The sequence below is a fragment of the Schistocerca serialis genome, chromosome 8, assembly GCF_023864345.2.
Source record: "Schistocerca serialis cubense isolate TAMUIC-IGC-003099 chromosome 8, iqSchSeri2.2, whole genome shotgun sequence".
NCBI lineage: Eukaryota > Metazoa > Arthropoda > Insecta > Orthoptera > Acrididae > Schistocerca > Schistocerca serialis.
The window spans coordinates 103186387-103214133 of record NC_064645.1 but is presented as its reverse complement, the minus strand read 5'-3'; the positions used below and the strand labels follow the sequence as shown (position 1 = coordinate 103214133).

General features: G+C 44.1%; 1 protein-coding gene across 1 annotated transcript in view; it reads right to left on the bottom strand.

The window, feature by feature from the left end:
- Positions 1-27747, bottom strand: part of LOC126416853 (THO complex subunit 5 homolog) — a 241140-nt gene that overhangs the window by 34514 nt on the left and 178879 nt on the right. Inside the window, exon 12 of the mRNA XM_050084736.1 lies at positions 8306-8497. Coding sequence (XP_049940693.1) covers positions 8306-8497 — 192 coding nt within the window. The remainder of the gene's footprint in view (positions 1-8305; positions 8498-27747) is intronic.

Below are 27747 nucleotides of genomic sequence, written 5' to 3'. Positions count from 1 at the left end.
GTTCTCCAACTAGCTGTTTGATGTACATCTTAAATAAGATATTCGGAATAACCTCAGGTGAATCCTTGCCAACACCAGTTTCAACCATGAGTCTTGCCTATTACAGTAACATGTTCTGAAAATTTACTTATGATGTTCTCCAAAATTTCTCTGAAATTCTATGCCAATGCAGCTGCTGATGTAGGTGGTCTATGACAATGTTTGATTATCAAGAAAGTTCCTGGCAGATTAAAACTGTGTGATGGAACCACACTTCTTTACAGCAAAAAATAGCTGCCAACACTGCCATGTAGCAAATCACTTGGGTATATGCTCACCAGACAAAATATTAACCATACCCTTAAAAGGGCAGGCATTATACAGTAGAACCTCAGTTAAGCGTCACTTTTGGGACCGGCGAAGGATTGGAATACTAAAAAGGTCAATCAGAGAGTGAAACAAGTCATTTACAGAGCTCAAAACTATGTAATACATCAAAATTAAGTAAAAAAAAAAAGATTATATTTCTAATAATAACAGAGAATTTTAGACGCTGAAAATCTATTTCTGAAAGTGTAAAATGATTTTTGTTTCAATTTCTTCTCTTTGTTGCTGCATTATACCACTTTTCTCCCAACAATATGTACATAGCTGTAGTGGTTGGTTGTTGTTCCAAATATTTCAGGGCAGTCTCGAACGCATCCTTTGCTGCAGAGTGCCCTGATCTTTTTGTCTTCTTCCTTTTCTTCATCATCTGACTCTTCTCGGTCAACACTGTACTGTTGCAAAACAAGATCGATGATCTGATAATCTTCAAACTCTTCATTGGTGACAGCAGCAACGTTATCTTCGGCTAATGATTCCTCTACGTCATCATGTTGGATATCATTCTGGAGTGTTTGCAAATCAGTGGTTTAATCTGCACTGTCTGACTCATTAGTTTCTGGAAGTTGATGCTCTTGGTTTAGTCTAGAACAAACCTTTTCCCATGACTTTTGTAGAGTGGTTTTCTTAAGGTCACCGTTTCCTATGAGTTTTGTAGAGTGGTTTCCTTAAGTTCTTCCCAAACTTGATCACCTGAGTAAATTGCACCTTTTATGCTGATGCTTTTCATTCTTTCAAAAGGACCACAACTCTCTTCTCTTTTTTTCTAACAAAGCACTCATGATTTCCTCATGTAATGTCATTTTAACCACACAGTAATACCCTAGTCCATTGATTGGATTATTGAAGTCACCTGGGGCATGGGGAAAGGGTGAGGGGGTGGTCAAATACAGCTTTTATGTTACCTTGTTGAAGTTCAGACTCTGAGGGGTGCGTTGGGGCATTGTCTAATAATGCAGTTGCGTGGTGTGGTAGGTTTTTTGATCTCAAATATTTATTAACAGCAGGAACAAATGCAACAAAAACATTATTTAAAACACATTACCATTCATTCATGGACCTTTTTAGCTTTGTAATAAACAGGAAGAGCTGATATGTTTACATTTTTGAAGAATCGTGACTAAGTGCATTGAACTTGGTGTGACAGGAGTAAAATCAATCAATAATGCTAGCACACTTTTCAGCACAGGGTGCAGACAGATGGCCAGATATCTGTGAAGTCAGTTAATCGATGGTTGGATAATCGAGGCTCTCCTGTAGTGAATGAAATAAGGGCTGTGAAGTGGTGTGTGCCAGTTGGCTCTACGGAATCAGTGCAGTAAGATGGTTAGATGCTGAGATGTGACAGTATAGAAAGGCACTATCATATTTAGAAATGTTTACGACCATACTGTGAACGAATTTGCTTGATCTGTGAGTGTACCAACACTGACTGTCCAACATTTCTATAATGAATGGTGTGCCGCTCAAAACCATATAACATGGCATCTCAACAGAGGTAACAAAAATATCATGACTGATGTGGACTAGAGACAACTGTCACCTGTCACACCTCATCAATGAGATTTGGTTTCAAACCCAACAGGTACTGCTGCTTTCAATGACTGCAGGTTCATTTTGACTATTTTCTGTATGAAAAACATGAAGGAAAAGACATTCAACAGGGTTGGGGGGGGGGGGGGGGGGTGTTCTGGGGAAGGAGACCAGACAGCGAGGTCATCGGTCTCATTGGATTAGGGAAGGATGGGGAAGGAAGTCGGCCGTGCCCTTTGAAAGGAACCAACCTGGCATTTGCCTGGAGCGATTTAGGGAAATCACGGAAAACCTAAACCAGGATGGCCGGACGCGGGATTGAACCGTCATCCTCCCGAACGCGAGTCCAGTGCATTCAACAGTCATTTGGAGTTGTGCAATGCAAAATACCATGGTGCCTGCACCACATAATCTTGTATGTCTTTGATGGGACAAATAACACAGGAATGAGACAGCTGCTAACTGTGCCATGCAGAGTTGCCGCGCAGTTAGAGGAGCCATGTCACGGATTGCGCGGCCACTCCTGCCGGAGGTTCGAGTTCTCCCTCGGGCATGGATGTGTGTGATGCCCCTAGCATAAGTTAGTTTAAGTAGTGTGTAAGTCTAGGGATTGACGACTTCAGCAGTTTGGTCCCTTAGGAATTCACACACATTTGAACATTTTTGGAGATGTGGTGGGATCTGAAGAGTCACAATTTTGTCCCTTTTAAATAATGTATGGTGTATGGTGTTGAGTGGTCTACCGTCCCAAAGAGTAGATCAACCTGCAGTGTGTGGAGGGTACAGTTTGGACTGGAGGGGGTTCTGTGATGTTATGGAGGTATTTTTTATACCATGACTTTGGCCCATTCATTCATGTTACCCTGACCATGAAGTAAGATGTTTACTTGAAAATCTTTGGAGTACAACTGTTGCCACTTCAACTGCATCTTCGTGACGAATCTGTTGTGGACACTTCAGTTTTCTAAGATGACAACACATACCATCAAAGGGCAGCATATTAAAAAACAAAGATGCTGTGACTTACCAAACGAGAAAGCGCTGGTAGATAGACACAATAAAAAACACACAAACACACACACAAATTTCAAGCTTTTGCAACCCACGGTTGCTTCATCAGGAAAGAGGGAGGTAGAGGGAAAGACGAAAGGATGTGGGTTTTAAGGGAGAGGGTAAAGAGTCATTCCAATCCCGCGAGTGGAAAGACTTACCTTAGGGGGAAAAAAGGACAGGTATACACGCGCGCGCGCACGCGCGCACGCGCGCACGCGCGCACGCGCGCACGCGCGCACGCGCCCACGCGCGCACGCGCGCACGCGCGCACGCGCACACGCGCACACGCGCACACGCGCACACGCGCACACGCGCACACGCGCACACGCGCACACGCGCACACGCGCACACGCGCACACGCGCACACGCGCACACGCGCACACGCGCACACGCGCACACACGCGCACACGCGCACACACGCGCACACGCGCACACGCGCACACGCGCACACGCGCACACGCGCACACGCGCACACGCGCACACACACACACACACACACACACACACATCCATCCGCACATATACAGACGCAGGCAGACATATGTAAAGGCAAAGAGGTTGGGCAGAGAGGTCAGTCGAGGAGATGTTGTTGAATGACAAGTGATGTACGAGGGGCAGCAACTTGAAATTAGTGGAGGTTGAGGCCTGGTGGGTAACGGGAAGAGAGGATATATTGAAGAGCAAGTTCCCATCTCCGGAGTTCTGATAGGTTGGTGTCAGTGGGAAGTATCCACATAACCCGGACGGTGTAACACTGTGCCAAGATGTGCTGGCCGTGCACCAAGGCATGTTTAGCCACAGGGTGATCCTCATTACCAACACTGTCTGCCTGTGTCCATTCATGCGAATGGACAGTTTGTTGCTGGTCATTCCCACATAGAAGGCTTCACAGTGTAGGCAGGTCAGTTGGTAAATCACGTGGGTGCTTTCACACATGGCTCTGCCTTTGATCGTGTGCACCTTCCGGGTCACAGGACTGGAGTAGGTAGTGGTGGGAGGGTGCATGGGACAGGTTTTACACCGGGGGCGGTTACAAGGGTAGGAGCCAGAGGGTAGGGAAGGTGGTTTTGGGATTTCATAGGGATGAACCAAGAGGTTACGAAGGTTAGGTGGACGGCGAAAAGACACTCTTGGTGGAGTTGGGAGGATTTCATGAAGAATGGATCTCATTTCAGGGCAGGATTTGAGGAAGTCGTATCCCTGCTGGAGAGCCACATTCAGAGTCTGATCCAGTCCCGGAAAGAATCCTGTCACAAGTGAGGCACTTTTGGGGTTCTTCTGTGGGAGGTTCTGGGTTTGAGGGGATGAGGAAGTGGCTCTGGTTATTTGCTTCTGTACCAGGTCGGGAGAGTAGTTGCGGGATGCGAAAGCTGTTTTCAGGTTGTTGGTGTAATGGTTCAGGGATTCAGGACTGGAGCAGATTCGTTTGATATGGAATGGGTGGCAGCTGTTATAATGGAGGTACTGTTGCTTGTTGATGGGTTTGATGTGGATGGATGTGTGAAGCTGGCCATTGGACAGATGGAGGTCAATGTCGAGGAAAGTGGCATGGGATTTGGAGTAGGACCACGTGAATCTGATGGAACCAAAGGAGTTGAGGTTGGAGAAGAAATTCTGGAGTTCTTCTTCACTGTGAGTCCAGATCATGAAGATGTCATCAATAAATCTGTACCAAACTTTGGGTTGGCAGGCCTGGGTAACCAAGAAGACTTCCTCCAAGTGATCCATAAATAGGTTGGCGTACGAGGAGGCCATCCTGGTACACATGGCTGTTCCCTTTAATTGTTGGTGTGTCTGGCCTTCAAAAGTGAAGAAGTTGTGAGTGAGTTAGGATGAAGCTGGCTAAGGCAATGAGGAAAGAGGTTTTAGGTAGGGAGGCAGGTGATCGGCGTGAAAGGAAGTGCTCCATCACTGCGGCGCCCTGGACGTGTGGAATATTTGTGTATAAGGAAGTGGGATCAATGGTTACAAGGACGGTTTCCGGGGGTAACAGATTTGGTAAGGATTCCAGGCGTTCGAGAAAGTGGTTGGTGTCTTTGATGAAGGATGGGAGACTGCATGTAATGAGGTGTTGATCTATGTAGGCAGAGATACTTTCTGTGGGGGCTTGGTAACCAGCTACAATGGGGTTTAGGTTTGTGAATTTTACGAAGTAGGTAGAAGGGGTGTGGGGTGACAGTGGGGTCAGGAGGCTGATGGAGTCAGGTGAAAGGTTTCAACCCATGCAGTCTCCCATCCTTCATCAAAGACACCAACCACTTTCTCGGATGCCTGGAATCCTTACCAAATCTGTTACCCCCGGGAAACATTCTTGTAACCATTGATCCCACTTCCTTATACACAAATATCCCACACATCCAAGGCGTCGCTGCGATGGAGCACTTCCTTTCACGCCGATCACCTGCCACCCTACCTAAAACCTCTTTCCTCATTGCCTTAGCCACCTTCATCCTAACTCATTCACGATTTTTTCACTTTTGAAGGCCAGACATACCAACAATTAAAGGGAACAGCCATGGGTACCAGGATGGCCTCCTCGTACTCCAATCTATTTATGTATCACTTAGAGGAAGAGTTCCTGGTTACCCAGGCCTGCCAACCCATAGTTTGGTACAGATTTATTGATGACATCTTCATGATCTAGACTCACAGTGAAGAAGAACTCCAGAATTTCCTCTCCAACCTCAACTCCTTTGGTTCCATCAGATTCACCTGGTCCTAATCCAAATCCCGTGCCACTTTCCTCGACGTTGACCTCCATCTGTCCAATGGCCAGCTTCACACATCTGTCCACATCAAACCCACCAACAAGCAACAGTACCGCCATTATGACAGCTGCCACCCATTCCATATCAAACGGTCCCTTCCCTACAGCTTAAATCTTCGTGGCAAACGAATCTGCTCCAGTCCTGAATCCCTGAACCATTACACCAACAACCTGAAAACAGCTTTCGCATCCCGCAACAACCCTCCCGACCTGGTACAGAAGCAAATAACCAGAGCCACTTCCTCATCCCCTCAAACCCAGAACCTCCCACAGAAGAACCCCATAAGTGCCTCACTTGTGACAGGATTCTTTCCGGGACTGGATCAGACTCTGAATATGGCTCTCAAGCAGGGATACGACTTCCTCAAATCCTGCCCTGAAATGAGATCCATCCTTCATGAAATCCTCCCGACTCCACCAAGTGTGTCTTTCCGCCGGCCACCTAACCTTCATAACCTCTTGGTTCATCCCTATGAAATCCCAAAACCACCTTCCCTACCCTCTGGCTCCTACCCTTGTAACCGCCCCCGGTGTAAAACCTGTCCCATGCACCCTCCCACCACCACCTACTCCAGTCCTGTGACCCGGAAGGTGCACACGATCAAAGGCAGAGCCACGTGTGAAAGCACCCACGTGATTTACCAACTGACCTGCCTACACTGTGAAGCCTTCTATGTGGGAATGACCAGCAACAAACTGTCCATTCGCATGAATGGACACAGGCAGACAGTGTTTGTTGGTAATGAGGATCACCCTGTGGCTAAACATTGCCTTGGTGCACGGCCAGCACATCTTGGCACAGTGTTACACCGTCCGGGTTATCTGGATACTTCCCACTGACACCAACCTATCAGAACTCCAGAGATGGGAACTTGCCCTTCAATATATCCTCTCTTCCCGTTACCTACCAGGCCTCAACCTCCGCTAATTTCAAGTTGCCGCCCCTCGTACATCACTTGTGATTCAACACCATCTTTGACTCTGTACTTCCTCCTCGACTGGCATCTCTGCCCAACCTCTTTGCCTTTACATATGTCTGCCTGCGTCTGTATATGTGCGGATGGATGTGTGTGCGTGTGCGTGTGCGTGTGCGTGTGCGCGAGAGTGTATACCTGTCCTTTTTTCCCCCTAACGTAAGTCTTTCCACTCGCGGGGTTGGAATGACTCCTTACCCTCTCCCTTAAAACCCACATCCTTTCATCTTTCCCTCTTCCTCCCTCTTTCCTGATGAAGCAACTGTGGGTTGCGAAAGCTTGAAATTTGTGTGTGTGTTTGTGTGTTTTTTATTGTGTCTATCTACCAGAGCTTTCTTGTTTGGTAAGTCACAGCATCTTTGTTTTGTAATATATTTTTCCCATGTGGAATGTTTCTTTCTATTTTACATATATGAATGCTCCTGCAGTTTCCTGATAATATATTAACAATTCTTTTCTCCGATTTGCAAGGACAAAAGTTCCGACTCAAAGTAATGTGGCTGACCTGTCTTCAGTTTTGGTTGCCATTTTATAATGGATGTGGAATGGGTTCGAATTGCACGCCCCCTCCCCTTTGCCATGTGCACACCACACGTACTCTACTACATGCTGAGTAACCCCTTTCTTCACGTAGTGATTGCCTCATCTATTAAGGGGGGCGGACGATCCTGTGATTTTCCACCCAATAGAGATCAAGAAATTGGCATTCGATATAGTCACAGCATCATTTGAGACACTGGTTTACACCTTTTCTGAATACAATGCTTGCATCTTTGTCTACACCCACCCTCACTACAGGTGGGCCCATGCTTCACCTGTCCTTCCATTTTAACCTCCGCTAACCTACCTGCCTCTTCTCTACAAGAAAAGAGCAAATATTTTCGAAAGCTTGGGTAGTGTGCCATACTGTTAATTTACTAAATATATCACCTCCTAAATGTATGTACTGGCTAGCAATTGTGTCCTATATTTTAATAAATTGTAATTTTCTCTTTTTAGCTAAACTTGATCGAAGAGGATGCTTTATTGTTGCTATATGCACCATGTGATCAGGTGAATAATTACGGGGCTAACATCTACTTCATGACAGAGGTTTGGATTTAGAAATAAATTATCAATCACTGTAGTGCTGTTTCCTGCTACTTGTTACTACTCTGAACGATACTATCTGAAATGGGGTCAAAATTGAAATAGCTATGTATATATACCTCCCAGTTACTGAAGCTGTTCAATACAATACTCGCTGCAATACTCATTGAGACATATGTTCTTTGATTTTATTGTTTACAGAGCCACTCAAACTTTCCTTATGACATACTTAGAATAATGTGATGCAAACTTGTACTCCTCTACCACCAATAGCTTTTGACTCTCTTCAGTCTTTTCCCATATTATACCACATCTACATTACTTCATTATAGGCCCAGTCAAAGTAAAATGCAGGTTTCCCACTGCATTCACATTGGCAACAATACATAAATATGAAATCTATTAGTTAGCATGTAAAGTGAAAATGAAAAGAACTACTGTATGACAATACTTCCATGAAAATAGGTTCTCTGCTACTTGTGAGGCACAATTTGCCACATTAAATAAAAATTTAACAAACACCTACCAGTTCCTCTGGTCAAAACACACACGTAGAATGAGTCGGCATGAGTAACAAAGTTCTCTTTCACCAGAGTGGCAGTGTACACAGCACTCTTGTATTCTTCCCAAGTAACTGGTTGCCAAGAACTTAGCGTACAACACAGCTTTGCAGGAAAATTTTTACGTAGTGTATGTGGCACAGATACAACACCAGTTTCTGTAAAGCAAGAAAATCTTCAATGACACATAATGAAATCAATTTTCGCAAATGAATGGTATCTATATTTCATTACTAGAAACTTTCTGATCAGAATTCTTCACAATTTTCATTATGCACCATATTACAAAATTTATTAAGAACTGAGAAATAAAATGTGTGTTACACAGTATAGCGTATTTATGCAGCTCACTGATGGGTGGAAAACTTCGAGGACATGTCAAAATCTTGTTCTCAACATTTGGGAACAAATAACGAGGCTAATCAAAACTTTAAATGTTCCTTGTCTCACTGTTGGTTAAAACTGAGGGCAAATTAAATAAACTACACTATGTTAAAAGACTAACACATTGTAGGCAGGTGTGCCATCTGATAAAACTAAAACCCCATATGTAACAGGATTCTGACCTATCCAAAATTTTATAACAGCAGTGTGTTTCGAAGGGTGTGTGCTGAAAGTGTGCTGGTGACTAATATCAACTATAGCTTGTCCAGGTGCTGATCACATGGGTATGTCCCCTTTCTCTTGTCTTTACAGCAGTGGAAGATTATTCTGAACAGTTCCCCCCACTTCTACTGAGAACCTGATGGGTCGACAGTGGTACAATAAGGGAATCAGAGCAGACAAGGACTGTTGACGCTGTGCACAGACGCATTAAATTCAATACAGAGGTGAGTCCCAAACATAAGCCAAAGAAAAATTGATGAGCACTAAGAGAGTGTCCATGCTTGAGTCAATCAATGTATTTCATTGGAAACTGAGATTCTCTGTAACTCTGACGGGTGTCCTAGATTACTGCTAGGTCATTTATTGTCCTATGTATGTCCATCACACTTCAGTAATTTTAAAATGAAGCTGAGCTTCTTCAGCTGTTAGTCACGCAAGAAATTTTACCCTGTTCAAATCTCTCAGTCCTCATTTGCAAAGTATTCCTTTGATTCGATCCCAAATGGTACCCCTACTCTCAATCAGTTGTAGTACAGGCTCTTAGAAGTTTGTCTGTACAGTGGTACTAAATTGTGAGCAATGTACTAAATTATGAACAATCAACTGTTCACCAGTTTCTGCATTTATGCTACCTACAGAGATTGTCTAGCCAAAAGTATTCCTGGGTGAGTGACTTCAGCTGTGAAAGCCTTAAAATTTTCCTATCAACTTAAAGAAACAGTTTAAAACTGAAAACAATGTCACTCATTATGAGTTCTGTTACAATAAAACTACAATGAGCTGCATGAAAATGAGCTATTGGTTGCCACTTCCAATAAGATACCACTCCACAATCACTTGAGGAATACTATTAACTGGGGAAAAGATTTGAAAACCTGACGGCAACAACACTTCACCCCATGCAAGACAGGAACATTATTAGAACTGTTCTGTTATTTTCTTTACCTTAAAAAAATAAACAAATAAATAAAAATTTATAAAAATAATCTTATACTTGGTGCGAAAGACCTCTAGCATCAAGGCCAAGTTATCTACAAGGGTCATCTTTTAAATTCTTACAATTTCTAGATGGAACTGTTGTGATGTAACATTACCGTTTTAAAATTTGTCATTTATTATCTAAAAATGGCTGAGTAGTTTACAGTAAGCAATTAAACAGACAAAAAAATAGAAAGTTCATGAGAAGGTTTTTTATTATTTTCATAAAGGCCTTACTTAACAATAATGTCTTGAATCACTTCATACAACTTTTGGCAATCAATTGTCTCCAGCAAAGGAATATTTTGTATAGGCTGTATATACATGCTGTCTTTTTCGTTTTAGGGTCTCTCATGGAGCAAAAACAAGGAAAACTGAAGATGCTTTAAATAAAGTAAAATGCGCCTAGTGAAAATGCAGCTTTTGAAAGTATGGTGTTACATTTGACAATAGAAGAAATAATGGCTTAATACCAAAACTTTTGTGTGGTTTTGTTATGTTTTTTTGCAAGTGGTGAGTATACTTAGGGATGCATAGTGTCTTCCGGATGGGATGACGATTGCAGTAACTGCACAAGAGAAAGTACCTGTGAAGCCGTCTCCGCACATTTCATGCATCATCATCCCAGATTGGGGTTTTGCAGTAAATTCAGAGTAAATGCTCCAGCATTAACAATATTGGGAACAATTCATGAAGAAACAGTAGGTCTAGTTTAGAAGAGCTAACTGTACTGTTCTCTAGGGAATATATGGAAAATATATGGAATATATGGAAGATACTACTGAAGATTCACTTTGTATTTATTTCAAAGAATTTTATGTTGAGTTAAAGAATCTTCCTTCTAGTAATATTACATACTGCAGAGAGAAGTCCAAGAAATTTACACAGCTGCAGTCAACAGCTATAATGCGCAGAGTAGTGCTCAATTTTTAGCTCACCTAAAAATCAAAACTATGAAAAGTTAATATTCTCAAAGGAGGGAAAATCACAATCTGGAATCTTTGTGACAGCATCCAGAACAATAAATGTTGGAATTGGACCAAGTTCCTGAAGAATGCTAATAATAACTACAAAATGGGAAATTATTCAAGCAGAATTTGGAATTTTAACTGAAGTTTTACTGGGCAATTATCACTGATGTTAACAACAGAATATTAAGAAGTGTGTAGTTAAAAAAATGACAACACTGTCACATAGAAGAAGGTGTAAGTAGCTGAATGACGAACACTAACTTCACTTAACGAAGGTTTATTCAGCACTTGCACATACAAGAGCGCAGAGCAAACTGTCTCCAGCCAGAATGTATACAGTGTATATACAGCTACAGAATATTCTAGTACAATGATTCTTTACATATGTGGATACTTCTAGAATGTACTCGAACTGAATATAGTAACTAAAATTCTACAGTCCAGGTGAGTTTTGAACTCACGACCCTCCGCGGAACAGTTTAGTATCATAACCACTACACAACAGTTCTTCTCAGCTTCTTCTACAACACTGCTCCCTCCTGAAGAGAACAGCGTCTCAGTGTTACGTCCTCCTAGTCTGGGAACGAGTCATCGGTCCTGCATACTCCGACTCCCGATGACTGATGCTCGCCCTGGTGGTGATCTTCTTAGAACTTCTTTTGCCACCACATTCTTCGTCACCTTTCCGCTTGTTGCCTGTCGCTGGAGCTTCAAATTTACCCTAGGTTACAGGATTCTTGTAGGGCTTCATTCGAAGGACGTCGACCGTATCTCAGATCTTTCATCGTCTTGTGTCGGGGTCGAAATCTTCAACTTCATAAGTAACATCAGACAACTGTCTTACAACCTTATTAGGTCCAAAGTAGCACCTGAGGAGCTTCTCAGAGAGACCAGTCTTCCGAAAAGGAGTGAAGATCCAGACAAGATCACCAGGTTGGTAGACAACATGGCAGTGGCTCGCGTCATACCTTCGGCGATCGTTTTCTTGAGCCTGCAGCGTGCGGAGTTGACCTAACTGCTGAACTTCCTCAGCTCTGGTTAACACCTGGCCAATGTAGTCATTGTCCACGTCATCAGGAGGGAATGGAAACACAGTGTCCATCATCGTAGTCGCCTCACGCCCCTACACCAGGAAAAATGGCATAAACCCTGTGGTGTCTTGTTTGGCAGTGTCTTAGGCAAACGTCACGAAAAGTAGCACCTCATCCCAGTTGCTCTGCTCGACACTGACGAACATTGATAGCATGTTGGCCAAGGTATTATTACAGCGTTCAGTAAGCCCGTTAGTTTGCGGATGGTAGGCAGTTGTCATGTGATGAGTAATGTTGCACCAACGGTTTATCTCTGTCACAAGATTCAATTGGAAAAAACTTTCCTTCGATCTGTAATTAACGACCTTGGGCCACTGTGTTTTAACACAATGTTTTCCATGATGAATTTGGCTACCTCAGATGCTTCGGCTGTTTTCACAGTTTTTGTAATGGCATAGCGTGTCAGAAAATTAGTGAAAACAATAATCCATCTATTGCCACTAGCAGACGTTGGAAATCGTCTGAGGAGGTCAATCCCAACACACTGGTTAGGTGTTTCGGCTGGTGGATTTGATATGAGTCGGCCAGGTGGTTTCTGAGGAACTGCCTTTCTCCTCTGGCACTCTCAACAGTGCGACACATTGTGATGGACACTCCTAAATAAACCTGGCCAGAAAAATCTCTTGCGGATTCTATTGTATGTCTTAATAAATCCTAAATGTCGGGCCTCAGGTGTGTCACGGAATTTCTGTAGAACATGTAGGCGCATGTGTTCAGGAATCAATGGCAGCCACCTCTTTCCAAACCGATCAAAGTTTTCTTGCGAAGCAATCCATTAACTACCTTAAATTGTCCTTTCACATCCTCTGACCGATTTAAGGCAAGCATAATTTGAGATATCTTGACATCCTTCTTCTGTTCAGCAGAGAGACCCTGAGTGCAACAAGACAGTCACTATCTTCATCAAAGTCTTGATGGTCTAGCACGGGGTTTCTTGAGAGACAGTTGGCATCTTAGTGTTTTCTTCCACTTCTGTACACTGTGGTAATACCATACTCTTGAAGATGCATTGCCCACCTGGCGAGTCATCCTGTTGGATCCTTAAGACCTGTCAACCAACAAAGTGAATGATGATCTGTAACAACTGTGGATGGCCTTCCATAGAGATACTGTTGAAATTTGCATATGGCCCAGATCACAGCAAGACATTCTCTTTCTGTAGTTGAGTAGTTTCTCTCGGCTTTTGTAAGTGTCCTAGAAGCACAGGCTATAACCTTCTCTTTTCCATCTGACATTTGCACCAGAACAGCACCGATCCCATACCCACTAGCATCTGTGTGTAGTTCTGCAGGTGCTCTCTCATCATACAGACCAAGTTCAGGGTCAGTCACCAGAGCTTTTCACAGGACATCGAAAGAATCTTGTTGAGCACCAGCCCAGATAAATTTAGCATCAGCTTTTAACAACTCTTGGAGTGCCCTGGCTTTGATACAAAAGTCTTTGTTAAAACGATGGTAATAAGATCTGAGGAAGCTTCTCACGTCTCTAATAATTTTAGGAATAGGAAATTCCATTATAGCTCTCATCTTTCCTGGGTCTGGCCAAACACCTTCATTTGACACAAGATGTTCAAGTATTTTGATTTCTTTTGCTCCAAAGAGACACTTTCATGGATTAAGTTTCAGTCCACCTTGTTGGAGACACTTAAGAATGGCCCTCAGTCTTTTTATACGTTCATCAAATGTCTCTGAGAACACTATGTCATCTAAATAACAAAGGCACATCGTCCACTTCAGGTGACGTAGAAGATTATCCATCATCTGTTCAAAAGTTGCTGCTGCATTACACAAACCAAACGGCATTACCTTAAACTCATGCAGGCCCTCAAGGGTGATGAATGCAGTTTTCTCACGACGAGCCTCATCTACTTCGATTTGCCAGTATCCCGAGTACATGTCCAGTACTGAGAAAAACTTAGCCCCCTTCAGACAATCTAGTGTATTGTTAATTCGGGGATGAGGACCACTGGTGACGACCAGGGGCTCTGCAAAGGCTGAATGATGTCATTCTTCATCATTTTCTCTACCTCGTCACAGATTATTCGACGTTCCATTGCTGACACACAGTGTGCTCTCTGGCTTATTGGTTGATGGTCTCCAGTGCTGATCCGATGCTTCACCTTCGATATGTCTAATTTGCTCTTCACCTGTGGACTGAAGCATTCATAGAACTCTTGAAGAATGGCAAGTAGCTTCTTCTGTTGTTCCTTAGTGAGATTTGGTGATAGTCAAGGTAGCACTAATTTCACCCACAGACTCGGCATGGGAGGTTTCTACGACGCTCAGCTGTTCTTCAACTTATGGCTCAGCACTTGCTACACACATGTGTCTTGGAAGGATCTGTGGTTCTCAGTGAGTTAACTACCCACAATTCACCGAATCCATTCTTAAATGAGATGACAGAGGCTGGGATGACCAAGTTATTCCTCAGTAGTATGCCTCTCTTACATTCCACAACAAGATCCATGGGTTGATGCGTGGCATGACACATGACAGTTACCTTCCTAGCGTTGACCGCAGGAATGATCACTTCATCCAGCACACAGTCTCCACACACTCGGATGCGCATCTTCCTGTCCACAGTATCTCATCTCCTCTAGCATAATCTTCGAGCAACTGCAATCTATAATTGCCTGAGAAGCTTTCAAAAAGTCCCATCCGAAAATGACGTCATGACTACACTCTGTAAGACGATGAATTCTAAGGGCTGTGTATGGCCACTTATACCCACATGAATGGTACATCTTCCTGTAGGTTTTACACATTTCCCACTAGCCACCTTCAGCAGAGATGTTTTGCTGTCAACAAATACGGATTTCTGCAACTGGCGACGGTACTTCTCCAAAATGACTGAATATGATGCTCCAGAGTCCACAAGAGCTTGGGCTGGTCGGCCATCCATGAGGATATCGACGTAGTTTCCTATTATTTTTGTAGTGATCGATGGCGGAGGATTTTTCTCTTCGGCGGCCTCACCTCCAAGGAAGGTCGCACCCTTTAGTTTTGCAGGTTGCGGCGGCTAAGTGATCGGCTGGAGCTTCTTAACGGCGATGGAGACCTTGATCAGCGTGTTGGGGAGCGTCCTCTCCAGCAGCTAGCTTGCGGCGATGGAGACCTACACCATCCTGCACCCATGTCTTCTTGTTCATAGTCGTCGTCCCGGAGTTGGCATCGGCTAAGATCGGTCTGCTGTCTTCTGGCGCAGGCATCATCAAATATCTGCTGCCTTTCTCAACAATAGCGCACCACATATCTCAGTCGTCCGCAGTGGAAACATACTGGTTGGTTACCCAGCGTCTCCACCAGAATAATGTCACGTAGAAGAAGGTGTAAGTAGCTGAATGATGAACACTAACTTCACTTAACGAAGGTTTATTCAGCACTTGCACATACAAGAGCTTGGAGCGAACTGCCTCAGACCAGAACACATACAGTGTATATACAGCTACAGAATATTCCAGTGCAATGATTCTTTACATTTGTGGATACTTCTAGAATGTACTCGAACTGAATATAGAAATTAAAATGCTACAGTCCAGGACCTTCTGTGCAACAGTTTAGTATCATAACCACTACACCACGGTTCTACTCAGCTTCTTCTACGACAATATTATGAAAAGAATAGATTGCTATTCACCATGTGGAGGAGATGTTGAGTCACAGACAGGGGCAACAGAACGACTGCTAAACAAGTAAGCTTTCAGCCAAAAGGCCTTCTTCTGGATTAGACAAAACACACACACACACACACACACACACACACACACACACACACACACACACAAAAATGCAACTCACACACACAACCACTGTCTGGCTGCTGAAGCCAGACTTTGAGCAACAGTGTGTGTGGGACAAGCAATCTGGGTGATGGGGGTAAAGAGGAGGCTGGGGCAGGCCGGGAGGGGAATAGCAGGGTAGGGGTGAGGGACAGTAAAGTGCCGCTTGTGGGAGCATATAGGGATGAGCTGTGGGGTGCGCTGGTGGAATAGAAGGCTGTGTAGTGCTGTAGTGGGAACAGGGAAGGGGATAGTGAAGGATGGTGACTAATAAAGATCGAGGCCAGGAGGGTTATGGGAATGTGGGATGTATAACAGGGAGAGTTCCCACCTGAGCATTTCAGGAAAGGTAGTGTTGCTAGGAAGGATCCACATGGCACAGCCTGGGAAGCAGATTTTGAAATGAATGACTTGTGCTGAGCAGTATGCTGGCAATTGGGTGGTCCAACTGTTTCCTGGACACAGTTTGTCAGTGGCCATTCATGTGGACAGAAAGCTTGTTGTTTTGTCATGCCCCTGTAGAACACAGCACAGTGGTTGCAGCTTAGCTTGTAGATCATATGACTTGTTCCACAGATAGCCCTGCCTTTGAGGGGATAGGTGATGTTTGTGACTGTACCAGAGTAAGTGGTAGTGGGGGGATGTATGGGACAGGTCTTGCATCTAGGTCTATTACAGAAATATGAGCCATGAGACAAGGGAATGGCAGCAGGGGTTGTGTAGGGATGGACAAGGATATTGTGTAGGCTGAGTGGACGGTGGAAAACCACTGTGGGAGTGATTGCGAGGATAGCAAGGAGGACATTCCTCATTCCAGGGCATGATGGGAGATCTACATCTACATACATACTCCGCAAGCCACCATACGGTGCGTGGCGGAGGGTCCCTCGTACCAAAACTAGCATCATCTCTCCCTGTTCCACTCCCAAACAGAACGAGGGAAAAATGACTGCCTATATGCCTCCGTACAAGCCCTAGTCTCTCTTATCTTATCATTCCGCGAAATGTAAGTTGGCGGCAGTAAAACTGTACTGCAGTCAGCCTCAAATGCTGGTTCTCTAAATTTCGTGAGTAGCGATTCATGAAACGAACCCCTCCTTTTCTCTAGAGACTCCCACCAGAGTTCCTGAAGCATTTCTGTAACACTCGTGTGATGATCAAGCCTACCAGTAAGAAATCTAATAGCCCACCTCTGAATTGCTTCTATGTCCTCCCTCAATCTGACCTGATAGGGATCCCAAATGCTTGAGCAGTACTCAAGAATAGGTCGTATTAGTGTTTTATAAGGGGTCTCCTTTACAGATGAACCACATCTTCCCAAAATTCTACCAATGAACCGAAGACGACTACCGCCTTCCCCACAACTGCCATTACATGCTTGTCCACTTCATATCACTCTGCAATGTTACGCCCAAATATTTAATCGACGTGACTGCGTCAAGTGCTACACTACTAACGGAGTATTGAAACATTACAGGATTCTTTTTCCTATTCATCTGCATTATTTTACATTTATCTATATTTAGAATTAGCTGCCATTCTTTACACCAAACACAAATCCTGTCCAAGTCATCTTGTATCCTTCTACAGTCAAAACCATGGGGGAGAATGTGATTCAGCTGCTCCAGCCTTTGGTGGTACTGAGTCATGAGGGGATTGCTCCTCTGTGAGTGGTTGGGACTTTGGGAGGTGGTGGGCGACTGGAGAGATGAGGCAAGGTTGGGAGGGTAATTACAGTCTGTGAAGGCCTCAGTGAGGTCCTTGGTATATTTCAAGAGGGACTGATCGTCACTACAGATGTGTCAGCGATAGGCGGATAGGCTGTATGGAAGGGACTTCTTGGTATGGAATTGGTGGTAGCTCTTGAAGTGAAGGTATTTCTGGTGGTTTGTAGGTCTGATATGGACGGAGGTACTGATGAAGCCATCTTTGAATTGGAGGTCAACATCGAGAAAGGCAGCTTGTTGGGATGAGGAGAACCAGGTGCTGAGATTCTGGAGGAATGTGGATAGGGCATCATCACCCTTGCTCCAGATCACAAAGATGTCATCCAGGTATCTGCACCAGGTGAGGGGTTTGAGATTCTGGGAGTTACGAAGGATTCCTCTATATGACTCATGAATAGATTGACACAGAATGATACCAGACAGGTACTGACTGCCATACCCTGGATTAGTTTGTAGGTGATGCCGTCAAAGGAGAGATAAGAATATAGTTAATCATGGTGACCAGGAACGAGGTTGTATGTTTGGAATCGGTTGAGTGCAGGGAAAAGTAGTGTTCAATAGCAGCAAGGTCATGGGCATTACAGAAGTTAGTGTAAAAGGAGATGGCATCAGTGGTGATGAGCAGGACACTTTGGGGTTAAGTAATATGATCTGTGGAGAGTCAGAGGAGGAAACAGTAAGTACCTTTTATACAGGAGGGAGACTGTGGGTAATAAGACTCAAAGGGTTGGTCTATGGCAGCAGATAATTCTCCCAGTGGGGCCACAGTAAATGGCCACACTCAGGCATCCTTGGTGGTTGGGTTTATTGACTTTAGGAAGCATGTAGAACGAAGCAGGCAAAAAGGAATACAAACGTCTCAAAAATGAGATTGATGGAAAGAGCAAAATGGCTAAGCAGTGATGGCTAGAGGACAAATGTAAGGATGTAGAGGCTTATCTCACTAGGGGTAAGATAGATACTGTCTACAGGAAAATTAAAGAGACCTTTGGAGAAAAGAGAATCATGTGTATGAATATCAAGAGCTCAGATGGAAACCCAGTTCTAAGCAAAGATGGGAAAGCAGAAAGCTGGAAGGAGTATATAGAAAGTCTATACAAGGGTGATGTACTTGAGGACAATATTATGGAAACGGAAGAGGATGTAGATGAAGATGAAATGGGAGATATGATACTGCATGAAGAGTTTGACAGAGCACTGAAAGAACTAAGTCAAAACAAGGCTCCAGGAGTAGACAACATTCCCTCAGAACTACTGACAGCCTTGGGAGAGCCAGTACTGACAAAACTCTACCATATGGTGAGCAAGATGTATGAGACAGGCAAAATAACCTCAGACTTCAAGAAGAGTATAATAATTCCAATCCCAAAGAAAGCAGGTGTTGACAGATGTGAAAATTACTGAACTGTCAGTCTAATAAGTCACGGCTGCAAAATACTAACGCGAATTCTTTACAGACGAATGGAAAAACTGGTAGAAGCCGACCTCGGGGAAGATCAGTTTGGATTCTGTAGAAATATTGGAACACATGAGGCAATACTGACCCTATGACTTATCTTAGAAGGTAGGTTAAAGAAAGGAAAACCCACAGTTCTAGCTTTTGCAGGCTTAGAAAAAGCTTTTGATAATGTTGACTGGAATACTCTCTTTCAAATTCTGAACGTGGCAGGGGAAAATACAAGGAGTGAAAGGCTATTTACAATTTGTACAGAAACCAGATGGCAGTTATAACAGTCGAGGGACATGAAAGGGAAGCAGTGGTTGGGAAGGGAGAGACAGGGTTGTAGCCTCTTCCCGATGTTATTCAATCTGCATATTGAGCAAGCAGTGAAGGAAACAAAAGAAAAGTTCGGAGTAGGAATTAAAACCCATGGAGAAGAAATAAAAACTTTGAGGTTCACCGATGACATTGTAATTCTGTCAGAGACAGCAAAGGACTTGGAAGAGCAGTTGAACGGAATGGATAATGTCTTGAAAGGAGGATATAAGATGAACATCAACAAAAGCAAAATGAGGATAATGGAATGTAGTCGAATTAAGTCGGGTGATGCTGAGGAAATTAGATTAGGAAATGAGACACTTAAAGCAGTAAAGGAGTTTTGCTATTTGGGGAGCAAATTAACTGACGATGGTCGAAGTAGAGAGGATATAAAATGTAGACTGGCAATGGCAACGAAAGCGTTTCTGAAGAAGAAAAATTTAAAGAAAGATTTAAGTGTCAGGAAGTCGTTTGTGAAAGAATTTGTATGGAGTGTAGCCATGCATGGAAGTGAAACGTGGACGATAAATAGCTTAGACAAGAAGAGAATAGAAGCTTTCGAAATGTGGTGCTACAGAAGAATGTTGAAGATTAGATGGGTAGATCACATAACTAATGAGGAGGTATTGAATAGAATAGGGGAGAAGAGGAGCTTGTGGCACAACTTGACTAGAAGAAGGGATCAGTTAATAGGACATGTTCTGAGACATCGAGGGATCACCAATTTAGTATTGGTGGGCAGCGTGGAGGGTTAAAATCGTAGAGGGAGACCAAGAGATGAATACACTCAGCAGGTTCAGAAGGATGTAGGCTGCAGTAGGTACTGGGAGATGAAGAAGCTTGCACAGGATAGAGTAGTATGGAGAGCTGCATCAAACCAGTCTCAGGACTGAAGACCACAACACAACAACAACTGTACTCAACAGATCCCCTTGAATGACACAGCAACTAGCAGTATCAACAGCAGTTGCTAAACAACCTACAACAACTCAACAGAGGGCAGCGAGTTATCTATGTATTCCATAGTTCTTGTCAGTACTGACATACAACTAAAACACTAATAAGTTTAGAACTCTTCGCCAATCAGTCACTGTTGAAGTATGAGCCACTCCACATCATTTCGAAAGTGACTGTCTGGAGAAGTAACTCATACTTTGACAGTGACTGATTGGAGAAGAGTGGTTGTAAACTTATTAGTGTTTTAACCATATGCCAGTCCTGACAATAAATTTGGAAGAGAATCTGCAGGAAAATTTAAAACAGTTTTGTGAGCAATTAAACACAACAATAGATGCCCACAGTGCTGAGTTAAAAGCCAGGTTATGTACCACTAATGCTGATTTAATAGTTCTTGCTGATGTAACATGACTCACTGACTTCATTTCTTTGGTCCCTTTGGAGGCACAGGGCACTCCAGGAGAGCTCGCCATCCATCTGTGTCATTGGCTATTTTCCTCAACTCCACCCAACTGTTGCCTATTCTCATTGCTTCTGCTTCCGCTGTCCTCTTCCATGTAATTCTAGGCTTTCCTCTTTTCCATGTTACTTGAGGATTCCAATCCAATGCCTCTTTTTTGAATGCTCCATCTGGCTTTCTCAATGTGTGCCCCATCTATCTCCATTTTCTCTCATGTATCTGTTGTTCCATAGGCGTCTGGTTTGTTTTTCTTCAGAGATCCTCATTACTTTTTTTCTTTGGCATGCCAGAGACAGCTAATTATTCAAGTTCTGTAACTGCCATCTTTTTGTCTACTTTCCCATCTTCCACTGGTGTAGAGAACGACTGCTTTCACATTCGTATTAAAAATAGGAATTTTAGTTTTGCATTTGATGTTTCTGTTTCTCCATATTGGATACAGCTGTATGAAGGCAGCATTTGCCTTCTTTATGCAGTTATTCACATCATCTATGGCTCCAGCATCTACTATCACCACACCACACCACCCAGGTACAGGAATGAATTGACAATCTCCACTATAAACAGTGGTGTTATAACTTCAAGTTGAACAAATATATTTCAAGGAAGACGCAATACATGAAAGTCACAGATCAGGTAAACAGAGTAAGACGTGTGTACACTTTAACAGTCAAATCATAACTGAGTCCAAGTCTAGCAACCACTGGCTGGCTGGCTGGCCGCTTAGGTGGCGCTGCTGCTGCATGGCTGGCAGACAGCGCCGCATGTAGAGGACGCGCGTAACTGTGCAGCGGCACTTTGAAAGATTGGCAAGTCACAACACTTTTCTCCCCTTTGAATTTTTTGCACAGGTCTTGATGGAGGTGGCCTGTAGATCGCTAATGTCCATAGGTGTTGTTTGACTGGCCGTAAAGTCTCGAGGAGGAGACTTCCCATACGGACGGAAGTGTCCCCGATGAGGGGACCCCCGTGGGGGTCGAATCTGCTGAGGCCCTGTGCACCAATCTGCCCATTGCGGCAAGTCCGGTTGTTGTTATAACAGGAGACATGGGCGATGTGTCCGCATGCATAGGAGAAGGAGGCGATTAGAGTTGCTCCGACAGATGATGGTCATCTGGTTCCTGCATGGGCACGTCTCCTGGTGGCGTCAGTTCTTGTGCTGGCACCGATATGATGGTGAGAGGACTGCGTTGTGAGTAATGAGAGATTTCAGTATCCCGAGCGTCAGGTAGAGCCGAAGGTGGTGTAGCGGTATCTGGAACAGACGTTGCTGGCACACGAGGCCAAAGCTGGTCCGAATGATGCACTGCAACACCCGTGTCTGTCTGGATTTCATACAGGCATTGGCTACGGTGTCGTAAGATGCGGCCAAGATTCCATTTTGGCCGCCTGCCATATCCCCGTACCCATACAAGGTCATCAGCGCTGAACCTGCCAAGCGAAGGCATCCGCAGCCGTAAGGTGGAAGGCCGCAGAAGATGAAGTAGCGTGCGGGGCTGTCGGCCCTGTAAGAGCTCAGCCAGGCTGTGGTCGCCCATGGGAGTGAAACGGTAAGAAACCAGAAATTGGAGAAGCGCATCATGAGCAGAAGAAGTCAGGAGTTTCCTCATCTGAGCCTTAAATGTGGGGACCAGTCGTTCAGCCTCACCGTTTGACTGTGGATGGAACGGAGGGGCCGTGACATGCATGACACCGTGACGGGCACAATTACTTCTCCTTTGAAGGCATTACCTACAAATAAGTCGGGGTACAGCTATGACACCAGCATGGCTCCATCCTATGCCAACCTATTCATGGGCCATTAGGGGAAACTTTCCTGAAAACCAGAATCCTAAACCCCTCACCTGGTTCAGAATTACTGATGACATCTTTGCTATCTGGATCGAAGGTGAGGACACCCTATCCACATTCCTCCAGGACCTAAACAACTTCTCCTCCATTTGCTTCACATGGTACTACTCAACTCCCAAGCCATCTTCCTAGATGTTGACCTCCACCTCAAAGATGGCTACATTAGTACCTCCGTCCATATCAAAACTACTAACCACCAGCAATATCTTCACTTCGACACCTGCCACCCCAACCTTGTACAAAAACAAATTTCCCGCGGCTTATCCTTCGAGTCTGACAGCACCTCCAGAAGTCCCACCATCCGGCCACAGAGGAGTATTCCCATTGTAACTCAGTACCACCCAGGACTGGAGCAACTGAATTACGTTCTCTGCCAGGGTTACAATTACCTCTCATCATGCCCTGAAATGAGAAATGTCCTGCTCACTAGAGAAATGTCCTGCTCACTATCCTTTCCACCCCCTCCCACAGTGGTATTCTGCCACCTAGCGAACATACACAACATACTCATCCATCCATACACAACCCCTGCTCCCACCCCATTGCCTCATGGCTCATACCCCTGTAATGGACCTAGATGCAAGACCTGTCCCATACATCCTCCCACCACCACCTACTTCAGTGAGGTCACTAACATCACCTATCAGATCAAAGGCAGGTTACCTGTGAAACCAGTCATGTAATCTACGAGCTCAGCTGCAACCACTGTGCTGCATTCTATGTAGGCATGACAACCAACAAGCTGTCTGTCTGCATGAATGGCCACCGACAAACTGTGGCCAAGAAACAAGTGGACCACCCTCTTACTGAAAACGCTGCCAAACATGATATCCTTCACTTCAATGACTGCTTCACAGCCTGTGCCGTATGGCTCCTTCCCACCAACACCAGCTTTTCTGAACTGCACAGGTGTGAACTTTCCTTGCAATACATCCTACATTCCTGAAACCCTCTTGGCCTCAACCTTCATTAGTCACTGTCCTCCCCCATCCACCTCCTTTCCTGTTACCATTCCAGCACTACACAGCCACCATTCCACCACCACACCCAGTCTTTTTATTTCTCTACTTTTCTGCTACTTCCCACCCTCCACCTCTCCCATGCCCTCCATCTAACCTGCAGCAATTCACTGTCTGCCACCCCCACCATACTATCCCTTCCCCTCCCCATCCCAGTCTCCTCCTTACCCCCACCCCGTCGCCACTCCCATCATGCACTGGTGCTGCTGCTCGCAGTGTGGTTTCGGTTGCCTGAGACTGCAGTTGTGTCTACGAGTTTCATTTGCGTGTGTGTGTGTGTGTGTGTGTGTGTGTGTGTGTGTGTGTGTGTGTGTGTCGTCTATTGTTGACCAAGGCCTCAACGGCTGACAGCTTTAATTGTGAGAGTCTTTTTGTTGTGCCTATCTGCGACTCAGCAGCTCTGCTATATGGTGAGTAACAACTTTCCTTTTCATAATACTGAAAGTATATTAAACATATGGTTAGGTTCTAATATTTTAAGAATCTAAGCAGGCAGATAAAATGGATTTTATGATTATGTTATTTATGTCAGGGGTTGAAGTAAAGCAATAGCTAAAAGTTATGAACTGTTTCCTATAATACCAAAGCATTAAATGATGTAATAGAGATGCAAATTTATTTGGACTTTTTCCAGAAGATAATAGATGGGCTAACTTATATTTTTATTGCAACTGAACACTAGTCACAAAATGTTAAGTCACCTCCTATTAAAACAGCAAATAAAGGTGCAGTGATTAATTCTTTAGGAGATTACTTTGCAAATGTTGGTAAACATTTCTGGAACTGCTTTATGAGGTGCAGAGTTGGACTCCCCATAATAGGTCAGGGTTGCACTACACAAAGAAAGCAGCTACTCGGGTAGCAGAATACTTGTGGACTGCACATGGTATTTTTGTTTTGGGACAGGCAGTAGTCTACGGTCCTCTGGTGAATGCTTGCCAGTCAATCTGCAGAGAGCGAAATCAGATAATGCATGTAGGAAATACACTCCAACTGCCAAAATTTTGAAAGTAAATTGGCAAGTTAATTATCTGATGTATATTTCCAGCACATGACTCCACTGTAACAGTTATAAAATCATTCAAAGGAAGTCTCTGTTCAACAGTGTGGAAATACCCAGATCTTGCAATATTAGTTAGAGGCGACTTTAATCTACTGAGTATAGATTGGGACATCTATGGATTCGTGGCAGGTGGCATGGACAATCTAGCACTTTTCCAAAAACAACTTGAACAACTAGTTACATGACCCACATGCAATGAAGCAACAAACAAGACTGACCTTATTGACAGTGTCAGTGTAGAAATAGGCATTAGTGGTCATCACATGATTATAGTGATGATGATTACTAAAGTTAATAAACCCGTCAATGAGGCCTGGGGAGTATTTATGCCAGAAAAATCAGATAGATAATTGTTAGCCTCCCACTTAGAAAATGAGTGGACAGCATTCAGTTCCAATACAATGGACGTAGAGGGATTATGGGCAAAGTATAAACTGATTGCAATCACACTCTGGATATGTATGTACCAAAAAAGAGGATTAAGGACGAAAATGACCTATTGTGGTTTAATAACAAAATTCGAAAAATGCTGAGGAAGCGGTGATTGTTGCACACTTGGATCAAAAAAGAATGCACAAGTGAAGACAGGCAAAACTTGTAGAAATTTGTGCGTATGTAGGAATACCAACATGTGAAGCATACAACAAATTCAAACTTGAAACTTCCCGGCAGATTAAAACTGTGCTGGACCGAGACTCGAACTCGGGACCTTTGCCTTTTGTGGGCAAGTGCTGTACCAACTGAGCTACCCAAGCATGACTCACGCCCTGTCCTCACAGCTTTACGTCTGCCAGTACCTTGTCTCCTACCTTTCAAACTTTACAGAAACTCTCCTGCAAACCTTGCAGAACTAGTACTCCTGAAAGGAAGGATATTGCAGACGCATGGCTTTGCTACAGCCTGGGGGATGTTTCCAGAATGGGATTTTCACTCTGCAGCGAAGTGTGCGCTGATATGAAATGTCCTGGCAGATTAAAACTGTGTGCTGGACTGAGACTCGAACTCGGGACCTTTGGAAGGTAGGAGACAAGGTACTGGCAGAAGTAAAGCTATGAGGACAGGACATGAGTCATGCTTTGGTAGCTCAGTTGGTAGAGCACTTGCCTGTGAAAGGCAAAGGTCCCGAGTCCGTGCCTGGGTCCAGCACACAGTTTTAATCAGCCAGGAAGTTTCACATCACCGCACACTCCACTGCAGAGTGAAAATCTCATTCTGGAAACATCCCCCAGGCTGTGGCAAAGCCATGTCTCCGCAATATCCTTTCTTTCAGGAGTGCTAGTTCTGTAAGATTCGCAGGAGAGTTTCTGTAAAGTTTGGAAGGTAGGAGACGAGGTACTGGCAGAAGTAAAGCTGTGAAGACAGGGTGTGAGTCATGCTTGGATAGCTCAGTTGATGCAGCACTTGCCCGCGAAAGGCAAAGGTCCCAAGTTCGAGTCTAGGTCCAGCACACTGTTTCAATCTGCCAGAAAGTTTCATATCAGCGCACACTAGGCTGCAGAGTGAAAATCTCATTCTGGAACTTCAAACATCCACTGTCATGCCTTCATGTAAGATCTTGCCAAGGACCTGAGAAAATACTGATCATACATAAAATCACTGAATGGGTTGAAGGCTTCTATCTTGTTAATAGTCAACAAGCCCAGGGTGGCAACAGAAGACAGCCAAAGGAAAGCTGAAGTTTTAAATTTCACATTTCAGAAATCATTCATCCAGAGGGTGAAAAGTACCAAGTGACTGGAATAAAGTGCAGGTGGCTCCTGTACATAAGAAAGTGAAAATAATGGTTCCACATAGTTAGAGACCAATATCATTCAGCCAGTGTTGAAGAATACTTGAACACATTCTGAGTCTGAAAATAAGAAATCTCCACAATGCAGAAAAGGTTCTGTACACAAATCAGCATGCATTTTAAAAGTATCACTCATGTGAAACTCAGCTTCCTCTTTTCTCATGCGATATCCTGCAAATCACGGATGAAGAACAATAGCTAGGTGTGTCACTGTAGATTATTGATGAAGGTCTGAGCATAATACGGATTAGATTCCCAGATATGAGAGTGGCTCAAAGACTTCTTAAATAATAGAACCCAATACTTTTAACACATGTGAGAGAGGAGTTGATTACGCTGTTTTTGAATCTGAATGATATCAAACTTCATGAAAATAAAAATTAAGATTATTACTGTTGCTATTACTGAAATATATTTTAAATGGGAAAGTATCTGCACAGAAATCTTCATAAAATAACAATACATTCATAATCATTGCACCAGCTTCATTCAAGAGATGGTAGGACAAAGTGAGAAGTAAAGATGGACTGAGAGGAAGAGAAATATGATATGGAATAGGTTGGTTGGTTTGTGGGGGTTAAAGGGACCAGACTGCGATGGTCATCGGTCCCTTTTTCCAAAAAAACTAAAATCACCCACAGAGAATAAAAAGAAAACGAACAACAGATAAGACGTCAGACGACACAGAACAAGAAAGATTCAGACAAATTAAAATCACACAGAGTGTGACGGTGGTTGGCCGACCATAGAGAAAAAAAAAGGAAAAGCCAACCACCGAGAACACATTAAAAACTCAGTTTAAAATCGGAGGCCAAAAGCCAGAATCAACACTAAAAAACATAAACACTCAGATTAAATGATATCTATTAAAAAGGCAGGGAGCGTGTCAGGCAGCGCAAACGTCTGCCTGAGCACAGCTAAAAAGCGACACTCCTACAAAATGTGGACCACAGACAAAACAGAGCCGCAGTGACATAGGGGTGGGTCCTCATGGCGCAATAAGTGGCCGTGGGTCATCCGTGTGTGCCCAATGCGCAGTCGGCAGAGGACGACAGACTCCTTGAGAGAGACTCGCACGGAGGAGTGCCACACAGTCGTCGTCTCCTTGACGGCACGGAGTTTGTTACGGGTGGCCAGACCGTGCCATTCAGCGTCCCAAAGTGAGATAACTTTGTGGCATAAGACTGCCCTCAAATCAGTCTCCGGGAGGCCAACATCCAGAGATGGTGTACTGGTGGCCTCTTTCGCCAGGCGGTCCAACAATTTCATTGCCAGGTATCCCAACATGGCCTGGGGTCCAAACAAAGACCACAGAGCGGCCGCAACGGGCAAGAGTATGCAGGGACTCCTGGATATCCC